This window comes from Diplotaxodon limnothrissa, linkage group LG2 (assembly GCF_057381915.1).
Source record: "Diplotaxodon limnothrissa isolate DT_005_m linkage group LG2, D_limnothrissa_male_GT1.1, whole genome shotgun sequence".
NCBI classification, from domain to species: domain Eukaryota; kingdom Metazoa; phylum Chordata; class Actinopteri; order Cichliformes; family Cichlidae; genus Diplotaxodon; species Diplotaxodon limnothrissa.
In genome coordinates this window covers 38,680,919-38,702,751 of record NC_140597.1, presented here as the reverse complement: position 1 = coordinate 38,702,751, position 21,833 = coordinate 38,680,919, and the positions used below count along the sequence as shown (strand labels likewise).

The following is a 21,833-nucleotide window of genomic DNA, read 5'->3' as shown; positions in this document are numbered from 1 at the left end:
AAGACACATACACGGCAAATGCACATGAGCTTGGCGAGTTGTTTAGCTTTCACAGCACAGACTCACTACTGTTTGCTTTGTTTTCTAATGCTTGTACTTTCTCTAGGATTTTCTTGAGGGCTACTGCGACGGTCTGCCATGGCGTACGCTGTACCTTTGAAGTTGGGTCTGATCCGTGCATCATATCCTGATGTTTTCCCCATGAGTTTGTCCAGGAAGTCAGAAGGTGAAAGCTCTTGTCTGCTGGGGTGCTTTATCTCCTCCTTACAGGAGCTCAGTCTGACATTACCCAGGAGGAGAGGCAAAGACGGGAGCAACAAATACAAAGAGAAAGAGAAGAGAGAGGATATGAAAAACGGTAGTGAAGGAGTGCATTCATGTCTGAGAGGTAGCAGTGGGGGTTGTGGGCAAAGAAAAAAAATAAATGAAGCCAGCAAGTCAGTCATCAGCACAAAACACAGCAGTAGATGCGAAATGAGGGTGAAAAATGATAACTGAATGGCTTGCCTCAGCTGGCAACTAAAAGCTTATCTATTTCCCATCATGACTAAGACTTATTGAAGTTGTTAGACCCTAACTACTGAGAAGCAAAACAGAAGCAGAGGTAAACTTGTCCCTCCTCTGTGCCTCCCACTGCTTGCGGCTTAGCAGGGGTAAAGCTTGACAGATTGATGGCTCAATTGTAATGCTATGAATGTCACACTGGGGAGAGGAAGGAGTTGATACGAGCTCCAGTAAGGCTCGGGCAGCCACTGACAAGAATAACCAACAGCCTGGAGTGAAAGGAAAAAGAAGAAGGGTAACAAAGAGGGATATCTTAAGGAACACACAAAGAACAGGACACATTGGATTTGACTTCTGTTTGGCTCTGGCTGCAGCGCAGCATATTGCACCCCATGAATTTGATACAACTGTTAACAGTTCATGATTCTGTCAAGATCTAAAGCTACGTACAGATGGCAGGTTCAGTCCCTGGGAAGGCACAGTATTGCTGATACCCTGTGTTTTCCTGATTAAGTCTGGAACCAGTCTGATTTACCAATCTTATGCTCTTTGCTTTAGAGTCACAAAAACTGCATGGGCAGTTTATAGTTTACAGGGTGACTTTGGGGACAATATTTTTTAAACATGTGTGAAGCCGAGTTGGTCCTAAGATATGCATTATTTGCAATAGCACAGACTACAATTAGGAATTTAATTAGGAATTAGGAAACGCCAGTTTAGCGTTTACTGCATGCAAGAAGTCCAATTTGTGACTCAATTTATACACTTGTGCCATTACTTATTTTATATTACTCAACAGATTTTTTTAAAAATTGAAATTCCTTCGCAGACTGATATATTCATTTCCATATGGTGACATTTTGCCTCTGTAATTCTCAGTTCTGATGGACACCAACTGTACCTGAAAATAGCCTGCACGGTAATTACTACAGTCACTTCCTCTTATTCCTGTTGCAGTGTGTGTAGGGGTAAAAGAATGCATCACGTTTGTTTTGTTCTTTGAACTGCTTTAATTTTACATCCTCTCATTCAGTTTTAGATGATCAGAGTCATTAATGGGGCAAACATTCACTTCTGGTGCTTCTTTAATGGAAAAGCTTTTTGTCATCAGTCCACTTTGATTTAAATAAGGACGCTGATTTGAGCTAAACGTATAATCTAGCTCTGCCATCTATTACTGTGACAAGACAGACATGTTTATGTATCACTGTGTGTAGATTTAGTTACTGAAAGAAGAACTCCTTGTTGTTCCAAAACCTGTGACTATGGCTCCGATACTAAAGCGTATTGCCTACCAATTGGAAGGTCTGTGATCGATGCATCTATCGGAGTGTGACTTTGTGTGTGAATGTTAGAAAGTCCGAGTGCTTAAAAAGTGGACTTAACGGTTAAGCAGTGTTCACCATTTTTCCAAGCAAGCATCTTCAGCTTTATTTTTTAATGAATTCATTCAAATGTACTCAACTTGCTGTTGTTATTCAAAGACCAACACTTACAATTTGATTATCACTTCTGTGATAGTTTTACTAGCAAGCTTTGTATATATTTTTTAAACTTTTTAGACTGAATATTGTGTTGTGCTTGCCCACAGTACTTCTGGTACAGTGCAACTAATCTGACAGCTCATCTATACCTCTGTAACTCTAGTTTTACTGTTACTGTGCTCATTGATTTTACCAGTGTCTGTACCACAAGTAAAGCGAGCTTGTTGCCTTGCATACATAGTGAGGTTAGATGGATTCACTGACAACCAAAACAACATGCCCATGAACATACAAGCCTTATCACTGGAGCCCTTCTTTTGCTTTCATCATAGAGACGTGCACATATCAGTCTTTTGTGAAAGCTCGACTCTCACTGGTCCCATAACTCCCCTCACTCCACGCACTCCTTCCCCTCTAGTAACACTGATGTAACACGCGCACCTCTCTTATCTTTTTTCCCCTCTCACAAGCGCTTGGCTACAAACACAAACAGGTGCACAAGGGGATGGATGGATGGTCAGCCTCTTAATAATAATAATAATGGATTGGATTTATATAGCGCTTTTCAAGGCACCCAAAGCGCTTTACAGTGCCACTATTCATTCACTCTCGCATTCATACACTTACTTGCAGTAAGCCACTGATAACAACAAACAATCTGTCTTGGGTTGCGTCCCTTTCACAAACCAACACAGAACAATAAAGCATCCTGTTTGGCCTAAAGTGTGATTTTTCTCTCACAGGTGGTCACAAGAATTCAAAGACAAATGACTGTGACAGTAAACTCTTTAATCTTGACAGACAAAGAATAAGACCCTACAACAAGCATGTGTTGGCAGTGTGAATGCTTTTGATGTGGATGCTGTTACATGACATTTTGGGAAATAAAAGATCATGGAGAGGTGAACTGCAGTCAAGACACTCAGTCTGCCCCACAACGCTGTCAGCCTAGCTCACAGGACAAGGTTCACCATTTCTATACTGTACTATGCATGCGTCAGTGCTCCGAGCCAACTATTAAGACAGAAACTTCTAGTGAAATACAGCCCCACTTTATAGAGCTGACTGAGAGTAATTTCTGCTTATGGTTGGGGAAATGGCAGTATGAGATTTCTCAGTTAATAAGGTGCTGGTAGTTTTACGATGTTTCCTGATGGTGATCAAACATAATGAAAATACAGTATGCAGAGAACACAAAGTTTAAGTGCATTTAAAGCACACAAGTAAAGAATATTTAAAGAGTAATAAGATAAATAAACTCTTGAGGTCAATGGACGAACTTCTTACCCGCTGCTATAGGAGGATGTGTGGGTTTGTTTTCCCTCGGGGACCAACATCACCTCTCTATCAACCCTCACGCATATCCAACTGGATTTCTTGCTATTGTTTATGGTGTCACAATAGGATCTTATATAACTGAGAGGGTGAAAGAAGAAACAGCCTAAGCCATTTACAAGCGTGTCAAAACAATTTTATCTTTAGGTTTCTGGCACAAATACAACTGTTTGAAAATTTACTCACTTGCATTCCGACTAATGAGTCCTGACAGATGTTTAAGATGTAGTGCTGGAGGTTTTGGGAAAGACTGAACTCCTTCCAAAAATTTACATCTTTATCAGGAAACTCTGTCTTAGTCAATTGCTTTTGGATGTGAAGTCTATCGAGGTTTATGTAGTGTACAGGAATCACTGTTAAGATGGAACAATATAATAATCTATTGACCATAAAACTACAAGAGAGGCTGCAAGTGGCTCATCAGAACCCTTAAAAACTAAATTATGTGGTTCTTTGTTTGAATGATTCAATTATTAAGATGCTCTTTGCTGACATTTAATTAGCCTGACCTTTTGCTTCCCCTGCATCCCTTTCATTTGAGGATCGGTGCCAGGCTGCTGTTGAGAATAACAAGTCATTCCTTCCTTATAAAGCAAGTTTTGGCTGTAACACTCTCGTTAGCAAGTGACTTTTTATTGAAAACAAAGCTAAAGTCAAAGCCAAAAGGTGATTGTATACACACATATTTAGATGCAGGGAAAATTTTGTTATAACAGTGTTGCCAGTAAGAAATGTTTCAATGTCTTTGAAGTGGTAATTTGCTTTATTGCTTTTATAAACACCCCCCCGACTTTACTGTTTGAATCTATCATAGGGTGGTTTTCAGTTTGAAAGGCCTCTCTGCATCTTCCTGAACTCACAAATTCACATCAGTGGGGCAGCTACAAGAGGAAAAAGCTGTTTTGGCAAACCTGCCAGGAGCGTCTTATCAGATCAACCATGTGTACCCAAAGTAAGTACAACTGGGGTGAAGAGCTAGCAAGCATTTGATTACCTTTCCACTCCACCAGGCTTTCAACCAAAATAAATTCATTGAATAAACAAATAAACCTTCAGGTTGCCGTTAATTTTGGTCAATGTAACAGAAGCATTATCCTGCTATCTTGTGTACACATGACCCTCAGTCCAGGAAAAAACAAACAAACATAAAAAGTCTACGGATAACAACGCAGGGGCCAGTGTTAGTCAGGGTTGCTTTGTTTTACAGTTCTTCCTCACACAAAACAGACTGATTTTGAGAAATGTTGTATGAATAGAGATTAATTTACTAGTTTTAAGTATATATTTAAAAAAAAAAAAATCCCAACAGAGAACAGTGCAAACTAATTAAGCTACAGCGAAACTGGCATCAGCTTCTCTTCGCTTACCAGAGCTGTATGGCCAATTCCTCACAACTTGCTCTGGTTTAGCTTCACCACTGTCATGTTGTGTTTTTGGAATATGATGATACTCGCCACCTAATTACTAATTAAAAATTGGTGAAAAAAAAAAAAACGTGAAAACTTATTTTAATCCAAATTATTATCTTTTTTTTTAAAAACAAACAAACAAACAAGCTATACAAGAAAACATTTTATATTAATTGATTTATTTCTATATAAGGAACCCCATTAGTTTCCACAATAGTGGTTGCTAAACAAATTTTTATGAGTGTTTAATTTGGTTTAGATACAACAGGACAATGCTGTTTGTTTAACGGCTTTGGATCAGAAATTGATCTTTTGTGTTATTGTATAAGCTTTTTAAATTTGAAGAGCTTATTGTGATAATCACACTCTTGCACTCTTAACATTTCAGCTCTCAGCATTAAAAGCACAATCATTGCTGCACTAGCTTTGAATGTTGGAACTGGATTTAATCCATAAGATGTTTATAAAGTGCAAATATAATTTATAGGAATCTGCTGCTGTTGCAGGTCAAGCAGGTCAAGCAAAAAGATTAGCTACATAACTTGACAAATGCTAGGCATTTATAGTGCGGTGTATCCTTTAGTTATAACGGACATCAGCACATCCAGTAAAATAAAAGGGGCTTGAGCTGTCGTTCTCTATATATTACATAGAGTTCAAATCTATAAGGACATAACTGGACTGGGTAGGGTGAGGGGGAAGGGAGGCTAGGTCAGCAAGAGACCAACAGCTGCAAAATTCACTGATTCCTCTTTTTCTCACGACGTATAGCCTCCATGCCTCAGGAGATATAGAAAGCTGCCCACTAATTTCAAGGACAGATAACGAAGCAGCTAATTATCACATAAAAATACTACTTTGAACATATTTGTTCAATTTTTATTTAACTTAATAACAATCAGTTTATATTTCATATAACAGATAAAAATTGCACCAAATCAGATGGGATGAGGGTCTTCCAATGGAGTTCAAACATATTTTGTTAATTACTTTTTCATTAGAAAGATGCAGAAAAGCACATCTTTTCACAGTATGGATGTTCACTGGTTTCCAACCAGGAAGCACTGGGGGATATCAAGGCCATTAGATGTTCATATAGTACATGGAAATGCTAAGTTTCTAGTCCCATTAGCATAATGGGAAACAGAAGAAAATTGCTTTCTCTGCCTGTTGCCACATTGCTCTAATTTCCTACTTGCCAACTTGTCCTTGACATTTACTTGAGCCTCATGTATTGATCTAATACCTCTTAGATAATTGACAGAACTTTCTATCAGGCCAACCAAACCACAGAAATCATTCAAGCTTGTGACAGGCATCTTATCAAAATGGTGTGCTTCATGGAAATACAATGACATGCCATTTTTTGTTTTTAATGGCCTGTGTAGCCCTTGTCTTTACACCACTGTATGAGATGGCCTATGGCTACTGCTGTTGCTTTTTGATCAATAGGCACATTGGGGAATGGGATTTGGAGCACACTGTAATTTAACCTTGCACATTTATCTTCAATGACATGACCACTGCCATCCTGTAACACCTTGAGTATGAAAACACAGGTACCGACAGAGCATCCTACAGCAGATGATTTGTCACTTAATCGGGCCATCACCGGGATCTCACACTTGTGTTTTAATGCAAGATGCCTTTAAGAAATAGGTTAAAAAAACAAAACACAGAAATCCAGCAAAGACTTGACTCAGGACCCGAGAGATGCATCTGGCTCTCCGGTGGATCCATCTACTGCTCATCAGAAATGGTCTCAATGGAAGGGTGGATGTCATCAAAGAGAGAAAGGGATAAAGTATGTTTAACTCCAAAAGGCCTGAACTACGAATTTGTGGAAATTTCACACTGTAATTTTTGGTTGAAATAATCTTCAGTGTGTATGGAGCGGGTCTGGACAAAAGAACAATACTAATCCATGTATTTTTACATTTTGATAATACAATGTACTCTATTATTTTACTGGATTAGAAAGTGATAAACACCAGTTTTAAATGCAACGACATATATATAGTGCATCAAGAGCAGACAGGGTCATTACCAATAAATACATGTTTACAGACTTGCTTTTGCCACAGTAATGACAAGGACACAATGAGCTGTGGCTTGATGACAGATTCACGTTGCTACTTCAGTGAACTCTAACAGCCAGGCTGTTCTCATACACCCTTTACTAATCTTCAGTTCTCTAATGTATTCTTGTCTAGTGACTTTAAATTTATAGCTGTGGGAAATATATTATCCTATTCTTCATGACATAATGCGTTTATCTGTGAGAATAACACTGCGTTAAATCTGAATCTACTCTCTCTCCAACTCCTAATTGCAACATCTGCTGTCAAAATGTCATGGCAGAATGAATTGTTCCTCCCACATACATTATCTAGCAAAAGTTTCTCTTTCTTTTTTGAGTAGATTTCAGAATATAGTCTTGCTATTAAAAACTTGGGAACCCAGAACATTTATATAAGGTACTCCATAAGGCATCTTTCAAATTTACCAAAGGCATTGAACTTGCTGATTGTGTACCTCCTGTTGGCTCTGGCCAAAGCCTAATCAACAAACTAAAGGTCTCCAACAGTAGAAGTTAAAATGGCAATTCCTGCGATCAACCAGGGACTGACTTGGCCCACCCAAGAGAGACGAATCTAACACAAAGCCTCCTCAGACCTACCCATCTTCCCAGATGTCTCTTCAAGCTACTTTGTATTCAGGCCACCTTCTTCACGTCTACAATCTGATATCAGCATGGATCGCCTCCTGTCAGTCTCTGTGAAACAGAGCTAGCAGGATTTCTGATACAAAGAAGGAACGATACCGACTGCAAAAGATTTGCCTTGATGTGTGCCTGGGGACTTGAAACATACCATGGCTTCATTTTCAGACTGCAACTGGATCAGAGTCATAAACATAATTTGCTACATGTTACATTGAAATTCATATTGTTATTATGAAACTTCTTATAGTTGAATGATTGTGTTCAAATGCAGGATAAAAGCCATGATCAAAGCACTGTGTTTATCTCCATCTTCACCATGTCTTACATTCAAGGCAACAAAATGCAATAATTAGCAAGTTGGGAAAGCATTTTTCTATGTAGCCAAATGGGCACGGTAATTGGATAACATAATGAAGGAATTTGAAGTGCGTCTCTTCACTGCTGGTGTCTGCATCACTGCAGCGACTCAACTCAGATCTCAACGCAACAGAGAAATCTCTCCAGTTCATTTCTTACAGAAGTAGACTACTGTCAAACTATGTAAGCTGAACACGTAATTACACGTTGTAGACTCTTCTGTTATGATAAATGTCTTCCATTTGCTCCCTGCACCTGTATGAATATGGAAAGCGTGCATTGATGCTTCTTTTTCCTGTTATCCTTATTTCCTTTTCCAGTTATGATCTTTTCTTTTATTAGCTATTTGCTAGCCACATCAAGATGATGATGTAATGGCGTTTCCCTCCCTACACTACATTGCGCACTAAAGCTTTTTCACAGTTCTGACTACTGTTTCATTATCATTTCATTATTATCTCTCAAAGGTCACTCTTTGTGGGGGGAAGTACAGTGCGGTGGCCCTCCTATTTTACCTTAGGAACTAGAGCGGTTATTGCAAAAAACAAGAAAGACATAAGAAAGCTAAGGGACAGTGTGTGAGTCAGTGTGCACTTGGCCTTGGTCATGGTCCACCTGCGCTTTTAAAGAAAAGCCTAAAAGCTGGTGGTTTTGCTGTCAATCTGTATAATAAAGTGAGGTTTTAGAAGGTAGAGCAGACTGTCATACAGAAAAATCTTCCCACAGAAACGCACAGCACTTTCACAAACACACACAAAGACAGTAACTGCACTCTGCATGACCCATATATTGGACAGGACACTGAAGAGAAAGGAAGTTGTAGGCATAGCCGCTGGCCTGTTTCGCTTGATCAAGCTGCTGGCTGGAAGCAACGTCATGACAAAGACACCGTGGAGCTGGGTCTACCAGGGATTTTCTGAATCACACTCGTATAGAGAGCAGCCTTGCAATGCTTTGTGATATCAGTTTGTCGTTTTACCTGTGCTGATAATGTATAATTTCACATCGATGAAAGAAAAGTTAGTTTTTAGTCTTTTTACCAACTTTTTTAGCCTGGAATATTTAAGCAGCCCATAATTATTTTTGCCCATTAAAGTGTAAAATTGATTATAACAGTCTGCAAAGATTAGCTATACAATGAGATATCCCCCCCAAGATAATATTTATTTCATGAAACACTATTTTCTGGTAATCTTATATATTTTTTGCAAACATAACTCCTTTTCTCTCACATCAACACCTAGGGTGTTCCCTGCCTCTGGTGCTATAAAAGCTGGTATAGTCTCCAGCCCTCCCACAGCTATAGCTGAGACTTTGACTGCAGGCTACAATTTTCATGTTGCAATTTTTAAAATCACTGATTATGCCTCAGTAAACATGAGATGGTACAAAGCCAAGGGTAGATAGAAAAGTCCTCGTGTCTTCTTTCTCACAGATTTGTAAAACCCTCAAGAGAGGCAAAGTCTGGCTCTGTGAGATTTCCTCAGAGGCTCGAGTCCAAGAGACAACTCAGGCACTGCTCCATTTGCTTTGTGCACTTTTTCCGGTGATGTCTTATTCACAAGAGCCTCTTGGGGTGCTGGACAAGCATTGCATGTCTAGCAGCTTTTTCCAAAGAACAAAGGCATATGGCTATGGTAATCCTTCAGCCTGTTAAAGAAAAACACGTTCAGACAGACTATGAACTAATCCTGTTTGACATACACTGTTGTGCTTTTTTATGTCTTCCTATCAGGTGGATTTAATTATTCCACTGTGTGAGAGAGAAGCAAACAACAAAGGTAAGAAAAAGGTAAGAAAAGTGAAAGCCTTTTGATGTTAATTAACAGCCTTTATGTGACGCATCTTCTCACACACAGGGAACCACACCATTTAGCACACTATTTGAGGAGACAATGTTGCTTTTAGGGACATTAAAAAAATGAATAAAACTGGAAGGAATCTCAGTGGTCAGGAGGCAAGGTGAGAACGAATCTGTTCAGCTCACATGATGTCTGCTCAGTATGATAGAGAGATGTGTCTCCAGCACCGTTATGGATGGTTAGCAAGCTCAGAGGTGAGTGTGTGGACTGAGATAACCATGAACAAAGCACGGTCCTGCATAACTAAAAAGAGTGTGTGTCACCAGGTAAAAAAAGAAAATCATGGCAAAAGCACATCTTTTGAGCATAAAGCCAGTCATCTAAGCAGTGCCCTCCAAGAGAACCATACAAACATAATCAAAAACTATTCTCCTTAACATTGTGATGTTAAAAGTAATTTTTTACAGAATCTCACTGGGAAGTTGTATGCCGTTATGATCACCAAGGCTTTTGAAATATTAGCTGGCTTACCTTGAAATGACAGTTTGAACATCACTAACAGAGAGATGATGAAAATCATAAAGACCAACTTTCAAAAGTGACTTTAAAGATGGCAACATGGGCTATGAAAATAAGGCATAGTCAATCTGCGTAAACAAATTTCAAGAAGCTGATCTCAGAAATGTTGGTAGTAAAACACATTTTAACTATAGGAAACGTCTAAACTTACCCATCCACCCTTCCTCGCTTCCACTTATCCAATTCATGATCAAGGGCTTAAAAATTAATATTTAAATGTAATTTAACTAATTCAAGCAATGAATATTAAAGTTGTCCCATTTCAATGTTAGACATGGGACATCTATGGACCCACTAACATGATTGCAGCAAACAAACTTAAATGTCTCTCCTTTCTGGGGAAGACAAATGTCCCCCAGGCAATCGATTGAATCAACAAAATGAGGAAGAATTAGAGGCTCAGGCTGGGATCTAATGGACTCAAAGACTGTCTATACTTTTTTGACAGTCTTAAATGTGATATGCTGGTAATATTTTGTAACACTAGACATTTCTTTGATTTAGAGATTAAACAAGGGTTTCTGCTTTACTGCTTTCACGTAACGAGGTTAGCAAAGAAAGGCAAAATAACCATGCACGAGTCAATTCGGAGGCCACTGAATTTGATGCACCATCAACACCACTGTTGCGCCCTAAATTTGTGCATCCATTTGAAATATACTGCACACAAAATGTCAAAGGCTAAAACTGTGTTTTTAAACGCTCTCGCTTTAGATTTAAGCTAAATGTCTCCCACAGATTTCAGCTGACATGCAATTCAGGGCCTCTTTAAGTAGGGGACATGTCTCAAATTCAGGTAGGCCAGGTGACTTTCTGTAGGACGCATGCTGCCGAACTGCAAGAACTGGGTTTCACATCATTTTTGGAGAAATAAGCAGTTACTGAAAAAGACATGGTATAAATTGCAGCATGAATTGCTCGTATCTATTCTTTTGTTGCCTTGTTTGCTTTGAATCTATAAAGACAGACCTTTTCCCCTCTGATTAAATAAGTGCAATAATAATTACAATAAATAAATAAGATTCTAAAGACCTAGAAGATAATCTAAACTTTTCCATTCTTTACTTTTACTGTAGACCTCAGACAACAATTACTTTGAGAAAACAGATTCTTTTAAATTCATTCTTTCCAAGGAGCAACCATGAAACAGCGCGCCAACATAACACAGAATATCCTTGGGATTAACACAAACACCTTCCAAAAGCTCACAGTGTTGTGCTCTCCTCAGCAAAGATTTCTTTTTTAAACTTAAGCACTCTGTGATACCATTACAGTTTAATACTCTACTCCTCCTGTCAAGGACAACTAGTCATCTCATCAGTGTGTGTGGAGAGAAAAAAAAGTCCGCTAGCAAGGCAGATTTGTGGAGGTATATGAACAATGTTGCTTTACCCTTGAAGCAGCTTTCTACTCTGTTGAAGAGAGTCACATGAAGGCCACGTAGGGTAAATGGGCCACTTACATCACAAAGTGTCACATAATGGACACATACAGTAAGTCCAACCATCAATATGGAGCTATTTAACTGATGGTTGAAGACCCTATTGGATCGGTTACAGCAAAGGCAGAAAACCTACTGAGATCAAAGCATCTCAGGAAGCTTTTTCCTCACCAGATGAAACCGTCATTTCTTGTAATTTGATTCTTACCATGTGAGAGCAAAAGTAAGCCTTAACACACAGTAATTCTTTGAGTGTATAGGAGAATTATATAGGGCCCTTATATAGGACTTTGCAAGTGAACTTCCCTTATTTAATGCTGCTGAAGAGGAGAGACTCCCTTACCCTGGGTTATCTGACAAATACAGCTTTAATCTTTCTCAACCACCTTTACCACCTGACAGATTCTCCTTTACTGATTGTATGTGACTTAGGGTGTAGTAAAACGTAGGAGGACAATACTTTTTATGCTGTTTTGACTTTATTTGGTAAAACTGGGTTTGCTACGAACTACTGAAAGGCTACGATTAAAACATTGTGTAAACATACATGCTGGTATGGATATTAGGGGTTCCATGGTATGGTAGTTTTTGCATTTCCTGGTCAAAAACAGGCGGAGACGCAAACCCAGCATCTAGTCTACTCTTAGTGCTGGTCCCTGTCTGAATGAATGGGCGGGTTGCATGAGGAAGGGACTCCACTGCAACATTTGTGTAAAATCAAGCATGTGGATCCCCTTGGGAAATAAGGGATCCGCCAAAAGTTTCTTCTTGTACACAATAAAGATTAAATCTGGTTTGTGCTGCAAGAAAACACAGTCCTTGTATTCAGCTTCCCAAATCAACATTAGGAATTCTGCTTGAAACCCGGGTGTAGTTTTTGTTTAACCTTATTAATTACCAACATCGCACAGTTATGCTTCCTAACTTTTACTCTCACTAAGCCAATGACAAGGCCAAAATGTGCCAAAGTACCTCGTGTTGTCAGAGGAGAATGACCACACTGCCTTCAGCTGAGAGGAAGGCAACAGTAACTCAAATAACCACTCAATACAACCAAAGTATGAAGAAAAGCATCTCTTTAGATGCCCCACTGTCATCAGATCTTAACTCAGAGCACCTCTGGGATGTGATGGAACAGGAGAGTCACATGCAAACAGTCACTAAATGCCATCATGTCAGTATGCCATTTACCTAATTGAAGAACTAAGGTACTACTGAAGGCAAAAGGGGCTTTCAACCGGGTACTAGCAAGATGTACCTAAATAATGTAGCCAGTGAGTGAGTGAGTCACACACACACACACACACACACACACACACACACACACACACACCCCTAGTGAAAACTATGGTGCCATGTTTTGGGAGAAGACTGTATCTCATAGTTACCAAAACACCAAACAACCCCCACTCCCAAAAAAATAAGTTCCAAAGTCTTCAAACAACATTTCTCAACATGATCCTTATCATCTACTGCAGCGGTCCCCAACCCCCGGGCCTCGGACCGGTACCGGTCCGTGAGTTGTTTGGTTCCGGGCCGCCAGAGCTGAGGCTCAGGTGTGAAATGTGTGGTTTTCAGGGTTTTTATTGGTTTTCAGCGTTATTTTGTTATCGTTTACTCGGTTTTCCTGGGTCTTTTCACGTGTGTTATGAATAAATTTTCTTTTTTTCGGTACCGGTACTGGTTTTATTTTGTTGTATTTTTCCGCGACACCTTAAAGGCCGGTCCATGAAAATATTGTCGGGCATAAACCGGGCATAAAAAAAGGTTGGGGACCGCTGATCTACTGTACATACATAATGCATAAAATCAGAGCACAAGTTAGACAAGTTAAAAAAAGGAAAAAAAACAAACAAACAAGCAAAATGATTAATACATTGTGGTATGCTGCTGTTCGACTGTTAGCTAGCTGTAGCCTGCAATATTTGTCTGACAAAGCTGACACAGCCCTATGTAATTAATGATTGATTATAGCATGGTCACTCTAAATGGCTCGGTTAATGACTTTCGGATTCAATTACAAAGCAGCTCTTCAGCTTGACTCCACTGGCCACTTCTTCTTTTGGCCAGCAGCGTATTATGAGGTCTTGCTTTCTGAGACCACACTTTTCCCCCCTCACTCTCAAAGTGAAGTTTAATCAGCAAGGCCCATCTGGTCAGATGTAATGACATGATGGAGGGTTTCATAATGGTTCCCCACTTCATGATTCTAATTGTAGAGAGCATAATGACCTACAATGGTGAACCTCAGAGCCAAAGTGCTCTCCTAGTCAATAAGTGGGTATTTTTAATTTGCTAGAGCTAGAGAAGAAGAGTGGAGAGCTCCCCTTTATTGCATTACCTTACCACTGTGTCACATTTTCTTATCCAGACACTGGAGAGAGTTAGATTGTATGCTGGATTGTTTTGGCTGGAAAGATGCAGCAACATGTATTTGCAGAACACACCTGTGGTTTTATAACCCTGATGAAGCCACCTGAAACCTTCACACCTACCGCGCCTCCACCTCAGCTGGCTGGCTGCCTTCTGCAACCAAAACTAAAATAAAGAACTGCGACACTAGCAGTTTGACTGTGAAGCCAGGCCATTGTTAGAATCAAGAACAAGTAAGATTTGGCACAAAGACTATGGTATAGAGCTTTACTCAGGTATACAAATCAAACAAGTTCTTGCACTGAATTATTTAAGCAAGCAGTGAATGGAGCACAATTTACAACATTTTAAAGCACAACATAATCTAAAAGAGTCGGGGTGCTGCGTAGAATGTAAATTAGTGAGTTGAAGAATTATAGAAGGCAAGTAGTTAAGCATACAGTTTTAAGGATGCCATCATCTACAGGTTTTAATATCAATAAATGATTCAGAGAATAAAAAACAAACAAACAAAACTATATACAAAGAAGACGACCCATAAAACTATTATTTGCAGATACCATCTTTGGACAGGTAGTTGCTTTATAAACAGGCTCATTTCTAGAATATTGCACGGCCTCCGGTACATTTTGGCAAACAACTGTCAGCGAAAACATATCTGTATGTAAAATTACATATTAAACCTAAAAAAAAAAGCAAAAGGAAAAAAAACAAACATGAAATAGATTATGAAATACTGCTGTTACTCTATAAACTAAAACAATTGCCAGATAGAAACTGTATATGTAGATCTGAAGAGTTTCCTGATCGGCAGAAACTTAAAAAAATAAAATAAAACAAAACAAATAAAGGAAATAAAACATTTGTTTATGTGGGTTTGTGAGAAGACCCACATAAGGAATGAGGGTATCGATTAAGTTGGCTTAATTACCTTTCGCAATTCTTGGCTACTTTAGGGGTTAACGCAGAGAAGGGAACTACTTCAACTTAAACCGTGCAGTTTTTCATCTTAGCCCACGACTGATGGACAGCTCTACTTAAATTAATAATGAAGGGATTGCATCAGGAGATGAACATGAAGTTTTGGTTTGTTTACTCAAAAGAAAGAAAGATGCTAAAAAGTTCTCCATTACCTGAGGAAAACTGCAGAGGCTACATAAAAATATTGATGCACGTCTGAAAGGTTTTTGGAGGTTCCCTCCATAACCAGTGGACAATGTTGCATTTAATGCTCTTTCAGCTTAGCATTAGCTGGCTACATATCTTTAAAGATTAAAAGTTTACCCTGAGCTGATGCGCATCAGTTACGCTTCATGATGCATTTATTATTCAGTGGCTTGGGGTTTTGATTTCAGCTGGCGGCAGAGGCATGTCAAAAATACATGGTTTAGTGTGGACAGGAAAAGACAGGCAGAGACCCAGTTCTCATCCTGAATACAAAACTGGTTTATGATATGAATGATCGTAGCCATTTAACTCATGGTTGGATTTTGTAACTGGCATATTTGCCCATATAAAATCCCTGAGGACAAAAACACTGTTTTCATCCACCAGCACCTGAAAACTATTCCAATCTGTCAAATGAGGCCATTACACACTTTTGATTTAACTAAAAAAGGGAAAGGTTATATGTGGTTTAACTGAAACATATGTCAAATAATCAGTCACATCTCTCAGCCTGAGGTGTCAGTTGACCAGTGAAGGAACAGGCCAGCTGCTAGAGACCATCACTGAACTGTCACCTCCACCATACATCCAAATACAAATCTAATGCCCACTGAAGAAATGGGTAGATCTATGTCAGACAGTGCCTCCTTGACAAGGGTGTGACTGTGTGCTACCCTTTTATTAAAAGCTGCACTTAAATAGAAGATAGATGTTCATTTTGCCTTTTTCCAGCTGCACAGAGTTATTAAAAACTGAGAATGTGCAGAAAAAAATGTTTTTTCCCCTTTCCTTGGTAAAGTAGTATTTATTTATTGTCATTGTCAAGAACAATGAAATTGCATTTGGGGCTTCCATACAACCCAAAAAAGAAGAAAATAATAAATACCCCTTAAAACCCAAGTGTACATATTTAACCCAGTGTGACTCCAATGCAATAAGACAATCCTTAGCAATAATGTTCGTAGAAATTCAGACAAAGACCTGAGAAACATGACAAAATACAACAATGCACCCATTCAATATTATTGTACTGTGAGATATGATATCAGATATGATAGTTATCTATTTAAGAAAGAGGGGGGGGGGGGGGGGGCAGGAGGGGGAAGAGAATAAAGATATGATGCACCAATGCAGACCAGTTCATTGCTATTAAGAAGTTGGATATGGTTATTGTCCGTGAGAGGGGGGCAGAGAGTTCAGGAGCCTCACAGCCTGTGGATACAGGCTGTTGGCCAGTCTGGATGTTCTGGCCTGTATAGACCTGTACCTTCTCCCTGAGGGCAGCAGATGGAAAAGGTGGCGCGCAGGGTGATGTTGGTCCCGCAGGATACTGTGCACCCTCCTCAGACAGCGAGTGGGGAAGATATTACTGATCTCTGGCAGACTTGTTCCAATAATTCTGCCAGCTTCTTTCACCACCCGCTGGAGTGCTTGCTGATCGGCCTTGGTGCAGCTGGGGAACCACACTAGAAATCCATACGTCAGAACGCTGCTGATGGCACAGTTGTAGAAGTTCAACATCAGAGATCTGGGAATGTGTGCGCTCCGCAGTCTCCTCAGGTAGTAGAGGCGCTGTTGGGCCTTCCGTACAACTGAGGTGATATGGTTGCCCCAGGACAGGTCCTCGGTCACAGTTACCCCCAAGAATTTAAAACTGCTCACCCTCTCCACCGCCTCACTGCCAATGAAGAGAGGCAGATGGTTGTTATGACCCCTCTTCCGGAAATCTACAATGATCTCCTTGGTCTTTTTGGTGTTTAAGACCAAGTTATTGTCGTGGCACCATGACTCTAGTTGTTGCACCTCTGTCCTATAGTTTGTCTCATCATTGTTGGATATAAGTCCGAGCACTGTAGTGTCATCTGCAAACTTAACAATGAGATTGGACGCGCAGGAGGAAATACAGTCATGGGTGAAGAGAGTGTATAGCAGAGGGCTCAGAACACACCCCTGAGGGGCACCGGTGTTGACCACAAGGGTGGAAGAGGTGTTCTTACCCACTCTGACACTCTGTCTACGGTTAGTGAGGAAGTCCACAATCCAGTTGCACAGAGAGGAGTTAAGTCCCAGTTGGTGGAGTTTGGGACGGAGTTTGTATGGCCGGATGGTATTAAAAGCCGAGCTGTAGTCTACAAAGAGGAGCCGTGCATAGGTGTTCCTGTGTTCCAAGTGCTTCAGTAATGTGTGCAGCACTGTGGCGATCGCATCCTCGGTTGACCGGTTCTCCCTGTATGCAAACTGGTGCGAGTCCAGGGATGGTGGAAAAGCAGCTCTGATGTGTTTAATGACCAGTCTCTCCAGGCATTTGGCGGGAATGGGGGTGAGTGCCACAGGTCTGAAATCGTTCAGACATGTGACATTTGACTGTTTTGGGATGGGAACGATGGTTGCTGCTTTGAAACAGGATGGTACCAGTGAACAGGACAACGAGGTGTTATATATAGAGGTGAAGACGTCCGCCAGGTCCGCAGCACAGTCTTTTAGCACCCGGCCCAGCACTCCATCCGGCCCGGCCGCCTTCCTGGTGTTAATGCTCCGGAACACACGCCTCAGCTCATGAGTGCTCAGGACCGGAGCAGGATCGGTTGAGGGGAGAGGGGACAGGACAGGGTCGGTGTTCTCCCTATCAAAACGGGCATAAAAGAGATTTAGATCCTCAGCCAGAGTAGAATTGTCGGCTGAGGGTGATGGTGTTCTTCTTTTGTAGTCCGTGATAGCCCTGATGCCCTCCCAGACCTGCCTTGGGTTTGTGTTGTTCTCAAACCTGGCCTCGATACGCCTCCTGTGCTGCTGCTTGGCAGTCTTGATGCCTCTTCTCAGGTTGGCCCTGGCAGCACTGTATGCCTCCTGGTCCCCGGATTTGAAAGCGTTGTTCCTTGTTCTAATAAGTTGTTGAACTCCGTGTGTCATCCAGGGTGGATTATTAGGGAACACACGGAATCGTTTCCAAGTTGTTACATTGTCCACACAGAAACAGATGTAGTCCAAGCCATACTTAACTTTTATGATATCCTCATTGGAATCTGAAGATTACAAGTGCAAAAACATGAACTCTTTGTTTATCTTTTGAGGACTTTTTTTGTCTATTGGGTTAATATTTCATTGATAAGCATGCCTCTACTGCTCATGGCGGTGGTGGCTGTGGAGAGCAAACCGTCTGCTCGCCTCTTGTATCCAGCTTTGCTCTCATTTTTTCGTCATTAACTCACATAAACATCCCATCTGTTCTCCTTTCACACTTCCTTTTGCCAGTACTCCTTGCTGCTCTAATCTGTGTATCAGCCAAGCATGTGGGGATTTTCTGTGTTTTTGGAAAGAATGAGAAAACCCCAAAAGTGTTTGTTAAAGTCTAACTCAAGGTGAAATCACTGTTAGACCCTACCGATTTGTTTCTTTGTCTTGCCATGTGCAGCCGTCTTTTAAAACCCCGCTACACACGTCACATGTGAAGTTTAATTTTCAAAGGGTTTAAAAAAATGCATGGAAAAGTTTTCTCTGATGGAAGTGCCAGGCATTTTCTCACCGGGATTTTCCCCATGCAAGTGTTTTGGACAACTCCTTGTGGGCTGCAAAATGTTTAAAGTGAAGGCACACAATCTTTGCAGTCCTCTTCTCTCTGCTGTTTACTAGCCTCCAGATATTGCTTTGCTGTTGCAGATACTTCTGTACCAGCTGGGAGGACCATCAGAATTTAATTAAAAGCTATCACAGAAAGATTTTGTCCTCGCCCAGAAACCGAGCTTTTGAAGTCTGTATTGGCTAAAAATCGTATTTACTTCTTTCCAGTGAACTTACTATAAAGAAATCCTTTTTCTGTTCTTTAGCAGTTGTTTTAGAACGGGCTTCAAAAGAAACATCAAGCTTGCTAAATGTCAATTAGCACTGTTATGGCAGACATTTTATTCCAAAAAGACATCGATTCCTGCATCTTAACTTTTCTACAAACCATTTTCATGAAATTTGACATAAGGTTAAAAAAAAAAGCTGACGTGCCATTAGATCAGCTCACTGGCCAAAACTGATCCCCTTGGACTGTATATCGCATAGATTTTGATATACATCTTTAAAATGCTTGTCTCACAAGCCTTAAGAACAGCAACTTTTCAATTTGTAATAGTACAGTTGTGGCGGACCACTAGAGGGCTCCACTCACACCCGTGTTGAGGAAGTGTGTTGCTGTGTTTTGTGGCGCGATGTGTTCAGTTGATGTTGGAGAGGAATAAAGAAGGAGTGAGAACGGAGAGCTCTGTGTCGTCCATGCTTACCTCCACATTGGTGACCCATGACTCGAGCATGCTACAGACCGAGGATAACACAGACTCCGCTATGGATGCATCAGCGGCCGCCGGTCCCCCGCCTCCTGCTGCAGCTACGTTGCAACTGACGGACTTTTAGCTCCACGATCCCCCGTCGTGGTTCGTGCACGTGGAGGCTCAGTTTGCCCTTTGCGGCATCTCGGCTGACGACACGAAGTATCACCATGTGGTGGACTCGCTCGACCCGCTGGCCACCCGTCGCGCGATGACTCTCCTCTGGGACCCACCCGCCCAAGGGGAATACGCCGCCCTTAAAGAGCTGCTTCTTCGGCGCTATGCCCTCTCCAACGCTGAACGAGCCAAAAAGCTCCTCACCCTGTCAGACTTGAGTGGCAGTACTGCTCTCGAGCTCATGGAGAACATGTTGCCGTTGCTCATGCCGGATGACGGGGGAGTCCAGAGCGCGTCGCTGCCTGCCGCCTTACGCTTTCACGGCCCAGGGTAACGGACCCGCCAGTGCACCGTAGCAGCCGCGACCGCTGGCAATACAGAAAGGCTGCTCTTCATAGAGGACTCGCGCTCTGGGAGACGTTTTCTCGTGGACTCCGGCTCCCAGAAGACCCACCTTCCCCCTACCACTGCCGACAGACTAGCAGGGAACTTTGGCCTGCCATTCGTTTTTGTTTACCTGGATGATATATTGGTGGCCAGCTGCTCAGCGAGCCAGCACGAGTCCCATCTGCGCCAGATTTTCCAGTGTTTGGCAGCGCACGGCCTGATCATCAACGCTTCCAAGTGCCAGTTTGGGTTGCCTGTTCTGGATTTCCTCGGGCACCGCATTTCCGCTGAAGGTGTGGTTCCGTTGCCCGACAGAGTCCAGGCCGTTTCGACTTTTCCGCGTCCCATGTCGGTTGAAGTGTTGCAGGAGTTCTTGGGGATGATCAATTTTTACAACCGCTTTCTCCCCAGAGCTGCCCACCTGCTACAGCCGCTCTATGCTGCCTTAAAAGGTAAAACAGCCAAAGATCCTGTTGACTGGCTGCCGGAACGCGTCCAGGTGTTTTCCGCAGCCAAGTCTGCGCTGGCTGATGCCGCCCTGCTGGCCCACCCGTTTCCGTCAGCGGCGATCGCGTTGACCACCGACGCGTCCGACGTGGCAGTGGGTGCTGTGCTGGAACAGTGGGTTTCAGGTCTCTGGCAACCGCTCGCCTTCTTCAGTCGTACGCTCCGGGATGCCGAACGCAAGTACAGTGTTTTCGACAGGGAGTTGCTGGCCCTGCACCTCGCGACACGACATTTTCGTTTTTTCCTTGAGGGTTGCAACTTTACTGCGTACGTTGACCACAAACCTTTGAAGTTTGCCATGTCCAAGGTCTCTGACCCATGGAGCGCACGCCAGCAGCGCCAGTTGGCGGCTATTTCAGAGTTTACCACAGACATTCAGCATGTGGCTAGTAAGTCCAATCACATGTTGGTTTCTCCGATGTATGTCAGCGTCGACTACGCTGCCATGGCCGCTGGGCAACGTGCTGACCCGGACGTCCTTGCCCTTCAGTCAACGAAAACGGACCTTATGCTGGAGGACACCCCTGTGTGGGACGGCGGTCCGCACCTGCTTTGCGATGTTTCCACCGGCCGCCCCCGCCCGGTGGTTCCCCTTTCATGGCATCGTTATGTTTTTGACTCGGTGCATGCCCTCTCTCATCCCGGCGTCCGGGCCTCGGTCAAGCTGGTCAGGGCCAGGTTCGTTTGGCCGGGCCTTCTCAAAACGGTGAAAGACTGGGCTTGTATCCCATGCCAACGCTCGAAAATCCACAGGCATACGCAGGCACCCCTCGAACCTTTCCGCGTCCCCGGTAGGCGTTTCGATTACGTTCATGTGGACCTGGTTGGTCCCTTGCCGCAGTCACAGGGTTTCACGCACCTTTTGACTGTGGTGGACTGCACGACCAGGTGGCCGGAGGCGGTACCCCTGGCATCCACGACAGCGGTGACAGTGGCCAGAGTATTTTTGTCAACGTGGGTTTCGCGTTTCGGTCCCCATGCTGACATTACCTCCATCCACCATATGACGGGCCATACAGGGTTCTTAAACAGGGCAAAAAACATTTCATTTTGGACTTTGGTGGTCGGCAGGAGGTTGTCTCTGTTGACAGACTTAAGCCTGCACATGTTATGCAAGATGATCAAGTGGTCCCGGCCCAGGCCACTTGCCGCAGCCACCCACCTGCCACCGGGCTGATGGGTTCTGTTTTTTCCCCCAGGAGCGTCCCACAATCAACGGAGCCCGAGTTATCTGCAGCTTTTTCTGACCGCCAGTGCCAGCCTCGCTCCCGAGCTGGGTCTTCCTCTGTCAGTTCCCCACCCCCCTGGTTCAGTCGTTCCGGCTGTTTGCTTAAAC

General features: G+C 42.3%; 1 protein-coding gene across 2 annotated transcripts in view; it reads right to left on the bottom strand.

The window, feature by feature from the left end:
- glra4a (glycine receptor, alpha 4a) overlaps positions 1-21,833 on the bottom strand; it is a 47,938-nt gene that overhangs the window by 21,935 nt on the left and 4,170 nt on the right. For both annotated transcript variants that reach the window (XM_085373399.1, XM_085373406.1), the window contains exon 2: positions 155-279. In XM_085373399.1, coding sequence (XP_085229525.1) covers positions 155-279 — 125 coding nt within the window. The remainder of the gene's footprint in view (positions 1-154; positions 280-21,833) is intronic.